We start from the raw sequence: 13109 nt of genomic DNA, 5'->3' as shown, positions 1-13109 counted from the left end.
GATGGTACATGCTCAGACCAGATTCAGTAGGTCTTGCAGGACGAGAGAGATCTGCGCGTTGGTGATGGGCTCGCCGAGATGGGCTTCTCGTAACGCGGGCTCAGTCCACGATACGAGGATGTCCTTGTGTTTGGCGCGAGGTGCGAGTCGATGAGTGATCATGGCTGGAAAGATGGCTCGAATGTGTTTGGGCGTCAGTGCGTCCACTTTGGGCTCTGTGATGATGGCGAGAAGTGTGGCAGCATGACGTATGACGTGCCGGTTGCATCGATTGCTGACCATCCTGCCGTCCAATAGCTGATTGTACCTGACAGCAGACAGTAGATCCGAGATATATGTCATCACTTCGAGCGAGGTGTAGATCGCCTTTGCCTTCTCCTCCATACGCGAGAGTACAGCGAAATCCAAGTGCGGCAACTGCGAAGTGGCCATGTTCGTAGCTGTCTGTGGTCTAGCAGTAGCGGTGAGGCCCAGGGCGCATCGATCGACAATATACCGATTGAGATTGTAGAATTCGTCTGATGATCGCATAATCGTTGCCGAGATGCCAACGACAAAGATGCAGAGCAGCTTCGGCCGCCTTTCGTCATTCGATTCGGCACGGTCGTGGTCGCGCAAATTTGATAACAGGTCTTGCACTTGGGCCGTCTTGAGCGACTCTGCGTGCGAAACGATTGCGATCTCAGCCTGACAAGTCTGCTCGCTCGACGATCCTCGAGAGAATAGCTCTCGCGAGCGGTCGGATGCGTTTGGCGCAGAAAGGTCTAGCGCGTCAGGCGTCAGGCCGAACAGAGCTCGGCAGATCTGGCACCATCTCGTCAGGGCACCTTGGGCAGGCCGTGATACAGACTCACCCAGTCTATCTCTGCTGTGATATTTGCGATGGCATGCTTGTCGTGATCTGTCCTGACGTGGACGAGCAGATGTCCCCGGCGCAGGAGCAGGGCGAGCAGAACATAGAGATAGAGAGACTCGTCAAACTTGTGCGTTGACTGTGCTTTGATCTTCGCAAGGTGGTCTGCCAGCGTGTCATTCATCGGCGTCGTCGGATCTGCAGGTGATCGACCTGTCGCGACTGCATTTGGCAGGCGAGGCGACGACAAAGTGGTGACTTCACTCTTGGCTTGCTCCCAACGTACCATGAAGACAAGGCACTCATGACAGAGGGACTCTACGCTCAGGGTGGTCTGAGCCACGATGACGCCGAAGAAGGGCGTGACTTGGGCCGGCCAAGTGTTGATGGCACGTCGAGACAACGACAGCAACACGAAGATGATCCTACTGCTCAGGCTGCTCAGGCATGGGCAGCCTTGGACGGGCAAACGGGCGGAGAGGAGCATCGCTACAGAACTCTGGATGAGCTCGCCAGCACAGCGCCGTACAGAAAATCCTCAGAGACCTCGGCAAGCTCCAGGTCAAAGTCCAATAGCTTTCTCGATGAGATTCTGCCCCCGCCTGGTCACCCGGACACAGCTCGAAGGGTGCTCTCAGTCGCTATCATCTCGGGCTTCTTGCTCGTCGTCGTCTTTCTCGCGGCATCGAGTGCTACATCGATCGCGCGAGACGCCAATGCGACAGATTGGATTGGATCCTGGGTCTATGACGATTGGCCTGTCTCGATGGGTGATAGCTCGCCAAGGTATTCATACTCTGGCGCTTCGAGCGATGCGGAAGCACAGGCTAGCAGTCCTGCAAAAGTCGCCGACGACTTCTCTACCAATGCAACGAACGCAACCGCGACTGTGGCTTCAGACACACCAGGGAACGCATTTGTCTGGCATGAAAGCCTCGATTGGTCACTAAGCAATGCCAGAGGTCGTCTCATCGTCGTCGGCGACGTCCATGGCATGGTCGACTCACTCAAGTGATTCTGTTCCCACACTACCAAAACCAGCGCTGATCTAAACATTGCAGATCTCTGCTGCAAGGTTTGGACTTTCAGCCCGACGAAGACCAGCTCATACTCGTCGGCGATCTCGTTGCCAAGCACCCGAGCGTCAACGCCTCGCTCGCTACCGTCGCCTATGCTCGCTCGGTCAATGCAAGCATCGTTCGTGGTAATCACGACGACAAAGTGGTTGCATGGCGCGAATGGATGCAGCAGCAGGTCATGCTGTCTGCAAGCAATGCCGACAATGCTACGTCAGTGAATCAGCTGTCGATGCTGGACAGCAAAGATCTCCCTGATGACGTACAAGTGCCAGACGACTGGAGGGAGTACAAGTGGCAATCTCAGCACTTTCAGATCGCCAGACAGATGTCCTCAGACGATGCGGCCTGGCTTGCAGCTTCACCACTCACGCTGCATATACCTTCTTTGCATAGCTACGTCGTACATGCCGGCCTGATGCCTTTCGAAACGCTCAGCGGTCGACATGCGAAGGAAGCAAACGTGGGTCGCCAAGACGTCGTGACAGCGATAGACCAGTCTGCTCAACTTGGCGACTACTTTGCGCCATCTCGGCAGACTCGCGAATCAATGCTCGAATCGGCAGAGTCTGCGCTGCTCCTCGTACCCGACAATCGAGACGCTTTCGCGCTCATGAATATGCGTGGGATACGACACAATACTGAGGTCACCAAGAGCAGCAAACATACACCTTGGCACGAGCTCTATAACGACGAGATGGGTGAATGCCAACGGACGTACTCTTCTGATCGGCTGCGGCTACGACGGCGCTCGGCCGCACCCAGCTGGTGGAACCCGCTCTCCTGGAGTGGCTCGCAGCCCGTCACAGATGATGAAGACGAAGAGACAATTGCGATGCCCGATGCGGACTCAGAAGCGTCATCCGACGATTCGCCTGCATCAGAGGTGGCAAACGAGGACGTACTCGATGTGCAGAATGAGTCAGGAAGCTCATCGAATAGCAAGATGGACGAAAGCGACGATGCGGACCCGGACAAGGCAGACAACAAGGATCAGTCAGCAGATGAGAGCGACCATGGACTAGATTATCCGGATAGCTTTAGGCCGGGTAGTCAAGCAAATAGCACGCTAGCAAGCGCTCAGAACGTCACGATAGTCGATCCGACTCATCCGAATGATACAGACACTTCAGGCGCGATATCATCCGACAGGGACACCGACGAAGCAAGCGAAGCAAGCTCATCATCAGATGAAGCTGTGACTGTCGCACGCGCGGACTGTCAGCCTGTAAACGTCATGCGAGTCTTTGCCACTGCTTGCCTGAAGCCACTGACAATTGCGCAGATATGGTCACTGGGCGAAAGAGGGCTTACAGCTCAATGAGTACACCATCGGACTCGATGCGGGCTGCGTGTACGGCAGGCGACTAGCAGCAATGGTCGTCAATCCATCAGGTGGCTCCTCAGCGTCCATCTCGCACGATTTGCGCAAGGAAGACTCGATCACTCTCGCTGACACAGAAGCGACCATCTACAGCTTCGCGTGTACTGCGCCTGACGGCGATGATAGCAAGCCCGATGACTCGTAGCTTTATAGATTGTACTGTGTTTTGTATCTTACAACGACATTGGGGCACAACATTGCATGGATCTAGACTCGCATAAGTCTCTTGCGCATTGCTTGCGCACCTGCAAGATCCCTCCTCGCCTCTAAAGCGGCGGCGGCAGCAGACAGCAGTGCGCGATGAGCTCGACGATCCCGACTGATCGAGATTGTCGACAGTTCGTCGTTGTCTGCGAGAGCACTATCAACAATAGCCAGGACGGAGTCGGCTTCGACAACTGTCTGCCCACGGAAAAGTGCTCTGGCGACGATGACAGCTGTGAGCGGATTGGGCTCGACTTGTGGAAACATTGCAAAGACTGCGTGCAAGTACTGAACAAAGCGACGCATGTAACGTTCTCCGCGACCCCATGTACGCGGTGAAAGGTACATCTCCAGTACCTGATTGACATGCTCGATCGTTACTTCTTTGCGCATAGTTTGAAGATCTTGCAGAGCGGCCTTGCGATTATCGAGCTTGACATGAATGGCGAACTGCTCTTCGATCAGATTACGAGGCGTTTCGTGTTTCGCTAGCTCTTCTTGAGCCTCTTGAGTCTGCCACTGTCGACTGTGTACGCGACAATGCGCCAGCCTAGCCCGGCAGAACTCGAGATCGCGCCTGACCAGGTTGAGGGCAGTATCATCGCGGGAAAGCGCGCTGTGCTCCCAGATCTCATCAGACTCGTCCGTGCTGCCACGTCCGACGAGTTTGACAGCGAGCTTTTGCAGCCTTGCGAGGGCTTCTGAAGAATGGACGCGCGATAGTAGTCGGTAGGCGAGCATCGGTCGTCCTACACCACGCATCATCTTGACGTATCTTGTGAGATCGTCTGTCGAGATGCCCTGGTGCGCAAGGTGCTCTAGCTTGCTGTACGCCAGGCTCGTGCGACCACTGGTCAAGAGGTCGATGATGTCCTCTCTGAACTCTGCAGAAGTGGACTCCATCCGCGCAGGGGCGGGCAGTCGTTCTAGCAATCGTTGCGATGCGAGTGTGGACAGTCTCGATAGCTTCTCTCGCAGTGCAGCAAGATTACTTTCGGAGATCTGCGAGAGGATATTTGCGAGTCGATCAACCTGTAGCCTCGCGGTAGGAGACATTTCGTCACTACCATCGACTGGTTGCACGAGCTTGCTGACGATGACCTCTGCGAGTTTGATACTTGTCGTTTCTATGTCAAAGCTGCTGGCTTCATCATCGACTTGTGCTCTCAAATGATTCAGGCGCACGAGGAGCAGCTCGCAGACGTATGTTCGCTCTTGATCTGGCAGCCAGTGACAGTGACGAAGGAAGCCGAATGCGAGCGGAAGGTCAAGATCGAGCCGCGTGCTGACGACAGTGTGCCAGAATGTCAAGGCGACCTGACGAGTGCGATCTTGTTCGGTAGCTCTCACATGCCTGCTGTCGAGATGCTCTAGCCAGCAGAGCAGCGAGATCTCGTCAAATATGGCGCTCTCGTCTTCGTCGAGTACTTCGCTGATGACAGCAGTGGCAGATTGATCGGTGTCCATTGCTCTGAGACCCCGTACGCCACTACGAGTGCCCGCGATCAGGACGAGATTGCAAGCTAAAGTGCCAGGTCTGATGGCCGTGTCTGGATCTGCGTCGGCGCGATATGCTCGGGATGCGTAGATCTGCTGTAGATAGCCGACAGGCTTCGGCAAGGCTAATGAGCGCGTCTTGCGCGGTCTGGCTTGCCTCTGTCCGGGCTCAATGGCCCAGACCAAGAGACAGTCATGAACTGTCTGCGCAAGGCTCTCGAGCACGTCCGACTGTCGACGGTCCCACAATGCACGCGCAACCTGTATTGCTAGCTCGAGCAAGACCGGCCTGAGATGAGCATTCGAGCCAGACTCGAATTCGCGCATAAGCTGGCGGGATGCGCCTGCAGGATCGTTCGCTGATAGCAGCGCCGACACCGAACGAACAATGTCCGGTACGGAAAAATCGTCATAGCGTGCTTCGTGGCGGATCTCATCAGGAATGGCAAGTACTGTCGGATGACTTGTGAGCAAATGGGGTAGTTCAAGATAGGTTTCTGCGTACAGTGGCTTGCAAACTGGAGATGAGACGATCTCATATCCTGCGCGTTCAGCAAGGGTAGATGCTGCAGTGCGTGCGCTGATGATGATTCGGCAGCAGATGATTGTGCACGAGCAAGAGGTCGTAGAGAGCCGAGATGTTGCCGTCGCCGTGACTGGAACGGCTGGACGAGCATGCCAGCCACGAGCGATGCGATTGCTGCATGACCGTCCCATGCAGCGTCGTATCTCGTCACTGAAGCTAGTCGAGCGCCCAGCCGTCTCATGAGTGGCGGACCCTCCTGCTCAGCTCGTGGCAGCGCCGACGCACTCGCCGCCGGCAATACGGCCCGATCAAAATTAAATTAAACGCGTCCACGTCCACGTCCGAGCGCGCTCTGTGCCGACTCTTGCTCACTGCCGCTGTCACGATGGCAGCTGCTCGGACAGCCAAGCGGGTAGCGTCCAAGGACAGGCCAGCCTTGTTCAAGGTGAAAACGCGCACTGGAATCGAAGCAAAGGGTGCGCAGGCTGCTCTAAAGTCGTCGTAAAGCTGACTGAAACGCGTGCAGGTCGACGGTCGTCTAGATTGGCATTACAGCATGCAGGCCAGAGCGCGAGCGGCACGTCCCCCGTCAAGCAGTCTCAGAAGAGTGATGGCAAGCCCCTCGACACCTCTTCTAGTCTCGCTGCTTCCTCAGATCCCGCCAGCGTTTTCTCGCGTGCAGCTCATGCTCAGTCTGAGATGACCGCTCCAACGAGCAGTATGTCGCCCGTCAAGCTCAGCAAGACTGCACAACCTGCTAAGCGACACAATGCGACCGTACACGAGTCGCCTAGCAAGCATGCCAACGCTAGGCACGCCCTCGCCGCGTCATACGTCTTTCGCGGCAAGCCAACCCCGATGGGTGATGGCAGAGTCTTTCGCGCCCCGAGATCACTTGAGAAGCTCAGTGTACCCTCTGCGAGCGCCAAGTCTCTCAAACGAAATTATTTGAAGTTGCCGTCGAGCGAGCCAGCACTCTATGACTCTTCAGAGTCGAACTCTGTCGAACCCGATTCCGAGCCGCCTGACGACACCAGCGACTATGACGTTGGTTCTGGCTCGTCAGAATCCAGCGCCGAGCTAGAAGAACCGATGGATGTCGTCATAAAAGCTGAGCAATCTCAGGCGCCGCCGGTCGACGTCACTCGAACGGTGCCTGGTCCAGAGCGACCGATCGCCGGTGGGACAGCGTCAGGCTGGGAGACCATCTGCGGACATGACTCTCTCGCCGTCTCGTGGACTTCCCCTGAGCTGTCTACCGTCGTCGTTCCCACGCTCGACAAAGCGAGTGTGATAGCATTGGCGAAGCAGGAGCGTGTCTGTCTGCCATGTGTTTACTTGCAGATGCTGTTCGACCTCATCAGTCTCAACGGCTTTCGCAAAATGAAGCCCGTCCTGACTTGCCTGACTCCTCTGTTCGAGCTCGTCAAGACGCCAGCCGATCTCACCGGATTCCAAGCAACCGTCGACGCTGTTCGTCGCCTGTTCAATGACGACGGCATATCTAATCGTTCTTTCGACAACCTGGAATCAGAGGCTACTGCTAAGCTCTGCGAGGTCTTGCGCCTAAACGCAGGTCAGAATCATTTGCCGCCCATTCGATCGCTACAGGCTTTGGCGCTGCATATCATGGCCGCTGTCCGAACAATGGAGAATGGTCCTCAGGACGATGCCCGACAGCCGGAATCACTCGTGGTCAACGGCATGTCGAGTCTGATCGAGCTCGTCCGCATGCTCGAAGACTCTCCCGCCGACTGCGCAGCAGGAACGGCGAATGATGAAGCCTGGCAGCAGACGGAAGACATCCTTCTGCGAGAAGCCGTAACGCCCAAATTGCTCGTCTACATCGGTCTCGAGCGTCTTGTCGCGCTCGGTGTCAAGCTTGGCCATGCTGCCCGTCTCTTGCTCTTCTGCCAGTCACATCCAGATCACATTGCTTGAGCGTCCCGTGCATAACTGTTGTTGCATCAATACATCGCTGCCTAGATCAATGAGTATTGGAAAAACCGCGAGTGCTCGGCGCCAACGCAACGATCATGTGGCGGCCTCTGATCGCTGGTCGCGACGCGTCGGCGAACGCTAGAAACGTCATCAAGTCAAGAGGACGGACAAGAAGGGATGCCATTCCTCATGAAGGCATGCGCTCTGATGACTTCGCTGCTCGTCGCTCACTGGCTGCTACCGACAGGCAGAGCCCGAAAGCCGTATCGAGAAGGGTAAGGATGTCAAATTCTCGATTGACGATCTCGAGGCACTCAGGGACGTCGGCTCGCCCTGGGACGGCGTACGCAACCATCAAGGTGATACGGGACTGCTAGACCTACCTTTTGGTCTGATGATGCACCGCCGACAGCAAAGAATATCATGAAGAGCATGCAGCTTGATGACTCTGTCTTGTTCTACCATTCAAATACGAAGCGGCCAGGTGTCGCAGGCCTGGCCAAGGTTGCCAGGCTCGCCTACCCCGACTTCACTGCCTTTGACTCATCGCATCCCTACTATGACGAGAAGAGCAAGGAGGACAAGCCGTCGTGGTACATGGTCGACGTTGTCTTTGTGTCCAAGTTCGACAATTTTGTCTCTCTCAAAGCGCTCCAGGCGCTTGCAGCAATGGACGACGTACCGGATGCTCTGAAAGATATCATCACGACTGAACAACTGTCTGCCATCAAGGCCATGGATCTTCTCAGCCGCGGTCGACTGTCAGTCCAGCGAGTCGACCAGACCGCGTACGATGCTATACTCGCACTCAGCAAAACTGCAGCAGTCACAGAGCTCGCTCCGCCACCCAGGACAAGAGTCAAAACGAGTAAGCAGGACCGCGAAGAGACCGAGGAAGCTCCCGCGAAAGCATCGGCGCTTTCCAAATCGAAACGTAAAGCGCAGCCTGCACAAGAGGCAGAGCCGGCAAGAGCGGCAAAGGCTGCCAAGAAAGCGGAGGAGTCGACAAAGTCAACGCGTCGATCAACAAGGAAACAAGCGTAGATCTCGGCATCCTGCAGGCCCGTGCGCCAGACTCCCAGATCTGGTTGGCACAATGCGCTACCCTACCACACCGTACCATTTCGTTCCGCTGCAGCCGTCATGCTGTCGAATCTACTCGTAGCATTCTGCGCAGTGCTCGTATATACGATCGTCTCGCGCTACTACATCAAGCCGCATGTCCTATCACCCTTTCGTCGATTTCGCGGACCTGCATCTAGCAGCCTCCTGCTAGGCAACCTCAAGGACCTCATCAACGCAGACGTCGCACAGGTACACCGTGATTGGGTTCAACGCTTTGGCAAGGTCTTCCGCATCTCGGCAACACTGGCCGAAGAGCGTATATTCCTGGCAGATCACAAAGCCATTGCTCATTTGCTCATCGCTCGTCCGTACGACTATCCCAAGACGCTCGGCAAAGGGCGATTTATCGGCAAATTCCTGTCCGGTGGAGGCGTACTCCTGGCCGAAGGCGATGCTCACAAGCGTCAACGAAAGATTGTCAACCCAAGCTTTGCCCCCAGCCAGATCAGAGCGCTGTTCCCCATCTTTGCCGCTAAAGCCGCGCTTCTCGCAAAAGTCTGGAAGACGCAGCTAGAGTGCCAAGAATCGGACGTCATCGATGTTTCCGTCGGTCTCAACAATGCCACTCTCGATATCATTGGTGCAGCTGGGTTCGGTTGGGATTTTTCTAGCTTGACGGGCGATCTCGATGACCTCGGCAAGTCCTTCAAGACCATTGTTACCGGTGGCGGCAGCGAGGGTGCCAAAGAGTCATCTCTGATCGTCAGACTCGTCCTGCTACGTTACATGCCTTGGCTCTTGCACGCGCCGACGCAAGCAATGTCGAAGCTCAGACAGGCGCTTGATAACACCAACAGACAATTTGCAAAGATCTATGAGCGGGCTTGCGCGAACAGCCGATCCGACGTTGAGGACAAGGACCTCATGTCTCAGTTGATCAAAGCAAACGCAGACGATAGCAACAAGGGTTTGCGCATGTCTCAATATGAAGTTCTAGGTCAGATCGGGTCTTTTGCTCTTGCCGGACACGAAACTGGTGCAACGTCGCTCACCTGGACGCTACATCTGCTCGCAAATGACCAAGCTCTGCAAGGTCGTTTGCGAGATGAGGTCGCTCAGCTCATGTCGGAAGACGAGCTCGATTCGCAAGCGCTTGACGAGCTACCGCTACTGGACGCGGTCACAAAGGAGACCATGCGCTTGCTGCCGCCTCTGCCGAGCACGCAGCGCGTCGCAAGCAAGGACGACGTCATACCGCTTGCCAAAGGCAACGTAGATCGCGATGGTAAAGCCATCGAGGCTATCAGTGTCAAGCGCGGCCAGGAGATCCTTGTCAGTATCAGCGCTTTCAATGTTGACCCCGAGGTATGGGGTGACGACGCTGCAGAATTCAGGCCAGATCGATGGACAGACGGCAAGGCGGGTGATCACAGCGCAACAAAGGGCATGTCACTGCTTTATGGTAACATGCTCACTTTCCTCGGTACGTTGACTGCGTCGATCTGGAGGCATTGAGCTGAGCAGCAGTGATACAGCCGGTCCTCGAAGCTGCATCGGCTATAAGATGGCGCTACTCGAGTACAAAGCATTGCTGGCCATTCTCTTGCACTCCTTCCGCTTTGACGATGCCGGTCACGACATGATCAAACGGACCATCGCAGTCGCAAAGCCCTACGTCAAGGGCGAGGATGAGACCAGAATGCCACTGCGACTTTGCAAGATCGTTTAGTACAATCACTAGGCTCATACAACAACAGATTGTCTTGCAACCTGATCAATGATGTACTCTAGATCAAACGTGTTGGCATCGCAAAGCTGAGCGATCGACGTTTGACATGCAGACAAACTCTTTTGCAGGGCGCGCAGAGTTGCAGCGGACTCGCCACTTCTAGTGCGCAAGTATGAGCCGCGTGCCGACAGAACAGCTTCTGCCCAGCGCAAGTTATACTCGAGACGAGGCGCTTGCTCTAACTCAGTTGCAAGGAATCTGAGGAGCGCTTCAGTGTACACCGCAGGTAGTGTGCGAGCGATAATTTTGACATCGTCGGGTGGTATCTGATCATAGACCGACTTGATGACCGCGTGTTCGTTTAATCTGAAGGCCATGATGGTCGCTTTCAGGTACTCGCGCGCTGCTAGGGTTTCTGCGATCGTCTCTGGCGTGATGTCAATTTCGAGATCAAAGGGGTCGAAAGTGGCTTGCTGATCATCCAGCGAATAGACAAGAAGACCTTCTGTACTTGCTGCGCCCCAGCTCCGACCTGTTGGCGAGAAACGAACACACTTGGTGCGCGCCTCCGGCTTATACTTCCGTCGAGAGGCATCACCACCTCGAGCGCCTGGCAGAGTCTTGTCGAGCCTATCTTCTAGATCCGAGAGATCGCCACGCTCATCGATGGTATCAATATGCCCCGCCTCGGTTAGCTTGCGAGAGTCGAGTAGCTCTTGCGTGCCGTCAAGGCTCAGATTCCGGCTGATCTCCCAGCGCTTGAGCAGCACAGACTCTCTGAGGTCGTAAAGGCAGACATGCTTGCTGTTGCCTCCCGCTATGACGTTCGCACCGTCTGCTGTATATGCAAGCGAGGTGAAGCACTTGCCGGAAGTGCTGTTGGCTGCAGTTCGCTGTTGATCCAATCTGCGACCGCCCGCTATATCCCTTCGGCCATCGATAACAGAAGTCTGTCTGCCATTGACGACATCCCATACGACGATCTGGCCGTCTAGCGTCGATACACAGATCTCTTTGCCGTCTGGTCGGAACGCGATCGCGAGACCATCCGAGCCTAGCTCAAAAGGCTCGACGGCGCTGCTCCTTCCGTAAAGATCCCATAGCCGTGCAGTGCCATCCCATGAGCACGATGCTAAGCGATCGCCAGTGGGCGAGAATGCCAGTCCACAGATTGGACCCTCATGACCGGTGAGAATGTCCAAAATCTTGCCCGTCTGCGTGGACCAGACGCAGATCTCAAAGTCATCGCCTGAGCCGGCAGCGCAGACTATGTCGCCGCTAGGGTCAATGGCGAGACAGCTGAACTGGACTGGCGAGGGGGAGGTAAACGTTCGGAAATTGCGATAGCGGACGAGGTCGAAGGCACGCACCGTGCCATCGAGCGAAGCCGAGAAAAGGACTTGACCTTGTTTCGAGAATTCGACGGCGGAGACTGCAGACGAATGTTCGCTGAAGGTGACGAAGCAGAAGCCGGTCGAAGCGTTCCATACTTTGACCTTGCCATCCTCGCCACCGGTGACGATGTTCTGTCCATCGCTTGAAAAGGTCAAGCAATTCATGTCGTAGAAATGCCCTTGCTGCTTGAGGACATAGCTCTCAGATTGCCACTCCCAGACGAGTAGCTGACCGAGCTTCGAGGCGCCGAAAGCAAGCCATTCGCCCGATGGGTTGACGACGACAGAAGTGATCTTCTCCTGCGATATTGACAGAGTATGGATGTTCTCAAAGGCAGGCATGAGCCAGAGGCCGAAGACACCGCTCGCGAAGCCGACAATGAGCATCGAAGAGGGCGAGTGGAATGTAAGGGACGTGATTCGCGAACCGGCTTGGTGGAAGTAGTGGCGGTCGGACAAACCCCAACGTGTAGATGGAATCGCTTCGAGTCCGCGCATGCGTTCATCTTCGCTCTCGCTATCGTCCTCGTCTTGCTCCTTTGCACGCCAGGTAAACACGACGCCGTCCCTGGCAATGGTATATATCTGCGTTCGCTTCAGCGGTCAGACATTGTAAGCTCCATGTTCGCTCACGGTGTTGCCGTCTTGAGAAAAGTAGGCATGCAAGACGTGATCGCGATGGCCTGCAAAGGTCTTTGGCCGATAGCCTTCGATCGGATCTATCGTATAGAGCTTGGCTGTCATGTCTTTGGACGTCGTGAGGAAGCATCTGGCCGTTCGGTCGGTCGGTCAGTCAAATGTTCTACCAAAGCGGCGCGACGGACTTGGAATCCGGACTCCATTGCACCGAAAGCACATCATCGTAGTGACCTGTGTAGGTGCGATGGAGCACAAAGGGCGCAAATTCGCGAGCGAGATGGGAGGGCGTCCGCCAGACTTGGGTCTGATGACCATGTGTGACGAGGATGAATCGTCCGTCTGGCGAGAAAGCGACGTCTCTGACGGGCTGCTTGAAGTTGAAGCGATGCAGGACGACGCCGCGCTTGAAGTTGACCATGAGGCAGTAGCCATCTGTCCTCAGACTGAGCAACAGCAGCTGCAGAGAGCCAATGAGTCTCACCCATGTCGATACTGAGCAGGACATTGCCATCTGGCGAGAGCGCGATGCATGCGATATTCTTGCTGTTCTCGAACCGCAGCGTCCTCGAACGATCACTGGGCCCGTCCCCATCAGCAAGCCCAAGTCTGGCCGAACAAAGTCGACTCACTTGACAAGATCGAGTACGGTGACTCTGTTGCCGACGGGACTGATGACCGAGTTGCCATCTTGGGTGAAGCAGAGATTGCCTTGACGGTAGACGGTCCCGATCAGGTTCGAGAAGACGAAGCCTGACTGGACCATCCCTCCAGCTGTGCAGTCCACCAATCGAGCGCAAGGTG

At 55.6% G+C, this 13109-nt stretch overlaps 6 protein-coding genes across 6 annotated transcripts; 3 read left to right on the top strand and 3 right to left on the bottom strand.

Moving 5' to 3' along the window:
* Positions 1-12: 12 nt before the first annotated feature.
* Positions 13-1037, bottom strand: L969DRAFT_96690 (uncharacterized protein; the record flags this gene model as incomplete). The annotated part of the gene is made up of 2 exons (XM_014710205.1): positions 13-804; positions 855-1037. The coding sequence occupies 2 exons, from the start codon at positions 1035-1037 to the stop codon at positions 13-15; spliced, it is 975 nt and encodes a 324-aa protein (XP_014565691.1).
* Positions 1038-1087: 50 nt separating this feature from the next.
* L969DRAFT_90184 (uncharacterized protein) lies at positions 1088-3718 on the top strand. The gene is made up of 3 exons (XM_014710204.1): positions 1088-1864; positions 1915-3168; positions 3215-3718. The coding sequence occupies exons 1-3, from the start codon at positions 1158-1160 to the stop codon at positions 3456-3458; spliced, it is 2205 nt and encodes a 734-aa protein (XP_014565690.1). The 5' UTR covers positions 1088-1157; the 3' UTR covers positions 3459-3718.
* Positions 3521-5781, bottom strand: L969DRAFT_53688 (uncharacterized protein; the record flags this gene model as incomplete). The annotated part of the gene is made up of 2 exons (XM_014710203.1): positions 3521-5466; positions 5520-5781. The coding sequence occupies 2 exons, from the start codon at positions 5779-5781 to the stop codon at positions 3521-3523; spliced, it is 2208 nt and encodes a 735-aa protein (XP_014565689.1).
* Positions 5782-5925: 144 nt separating this feature from the next.
* Positions 5926-7481, top strand: L969DRAFT_96687 (uncharacterized protein; the record flags this gene model as incomplete). Its single annotated transcript, XM_014710202.1, has 2 exons — positions 5926-6016; positions 6067-7481. The coding sequence occupies 2 exons, from the start codon at positions 5926-5928 to the stop codon at positions 7479-7481; spliced, it is 1506 nt and encodes a 501-aa protein (XP_014565688.1).
* A 207-nt stretch (positions 7482-7688) lies between these two features.
* On the top strand, positions 7689-10383 carry L969DRAFT_610488 (uncharacterized protein; the record flags this gene model as incomplete). The annotated part of the gene is made up of 5 exons (XM_014710201.1): positions 7689-7703; positions 7729-7840; positions 7894-8499; positions 8620-10029; positions 10082-10383. 5 exons carry the CDS (start codon positions 7689-7691, stop codon positions 10273-10275), a joined length of 2337 nt encoding a protein of 778 aa, XP_014565687.1. The 3' UTR covers positions 10276-10383.
* Positions 10290-13071, bottom strand: L969DRAFT_53454 (uncharacterized protein; the record flags this gene model as incomplete). Its single annotated transcript, XM_014710200.1, has 5 exons — positions 10290-12254; positions 12303-12438; positions 12494-12740; positions 12790-12884; positions 12938-13071. 5 exons carry the CDS (start codon positions 13069-13071, stop codon positions 10290-10292), a joined length of 2577 nt encoding a protein of 858 aa, XP_014565686.1.
* Between the last annotated feature and the right edge of the window lie 38 nt (positions 13072-13109).

The sequence above is a fragment of the Mixia osmundae genome, assembly GCF_000708205.1.
Source record: "Mixia osmundae IAM 14324 unplaced genomic scaffold scaffold_11, whole genome shotgun sequence".
Classification (NCBI taxonomy): Eukaryota; Fungi; Basidiomycota; class Mixiomycetes; order Mixiales; family Mixiaceae; genus Mixia; species Mixia osmundae.
The sequence above is the reverse complement of the archived record's forward strand: the minus strand, read 5'-3'. Positions and strand labels throughout refer to the sequence as shown.

What these genes read in the sequence shown, in the direction of transcription:
- L969DRAFT_90184 (XM_014710204.1), top strand. Translation starts at nt 1,158, where the DNA reads ATGACAGAGGGACTCTACGCTCAGGGTGGTCTGAGCCACGATGACGCC. An exon ending in GGCATGGTCGACTCACTCAA is followed by an intron (nt 1,865 to 1,914) that starts GTGATTCTGTTC and finishes TAAACATTGCAG; the next exon opens with ATCTCTGCTGCAAGGTTTGG. An exon ending in TGTCAGCCTGTAAACGTCAT is followed by an intron (nt 3,169 to 3,214) that starts GCGAGTCTTTGC and finishes ACAATTGCGCAG; the next exon opens with ATATGGTCACTGGGCGAAAG.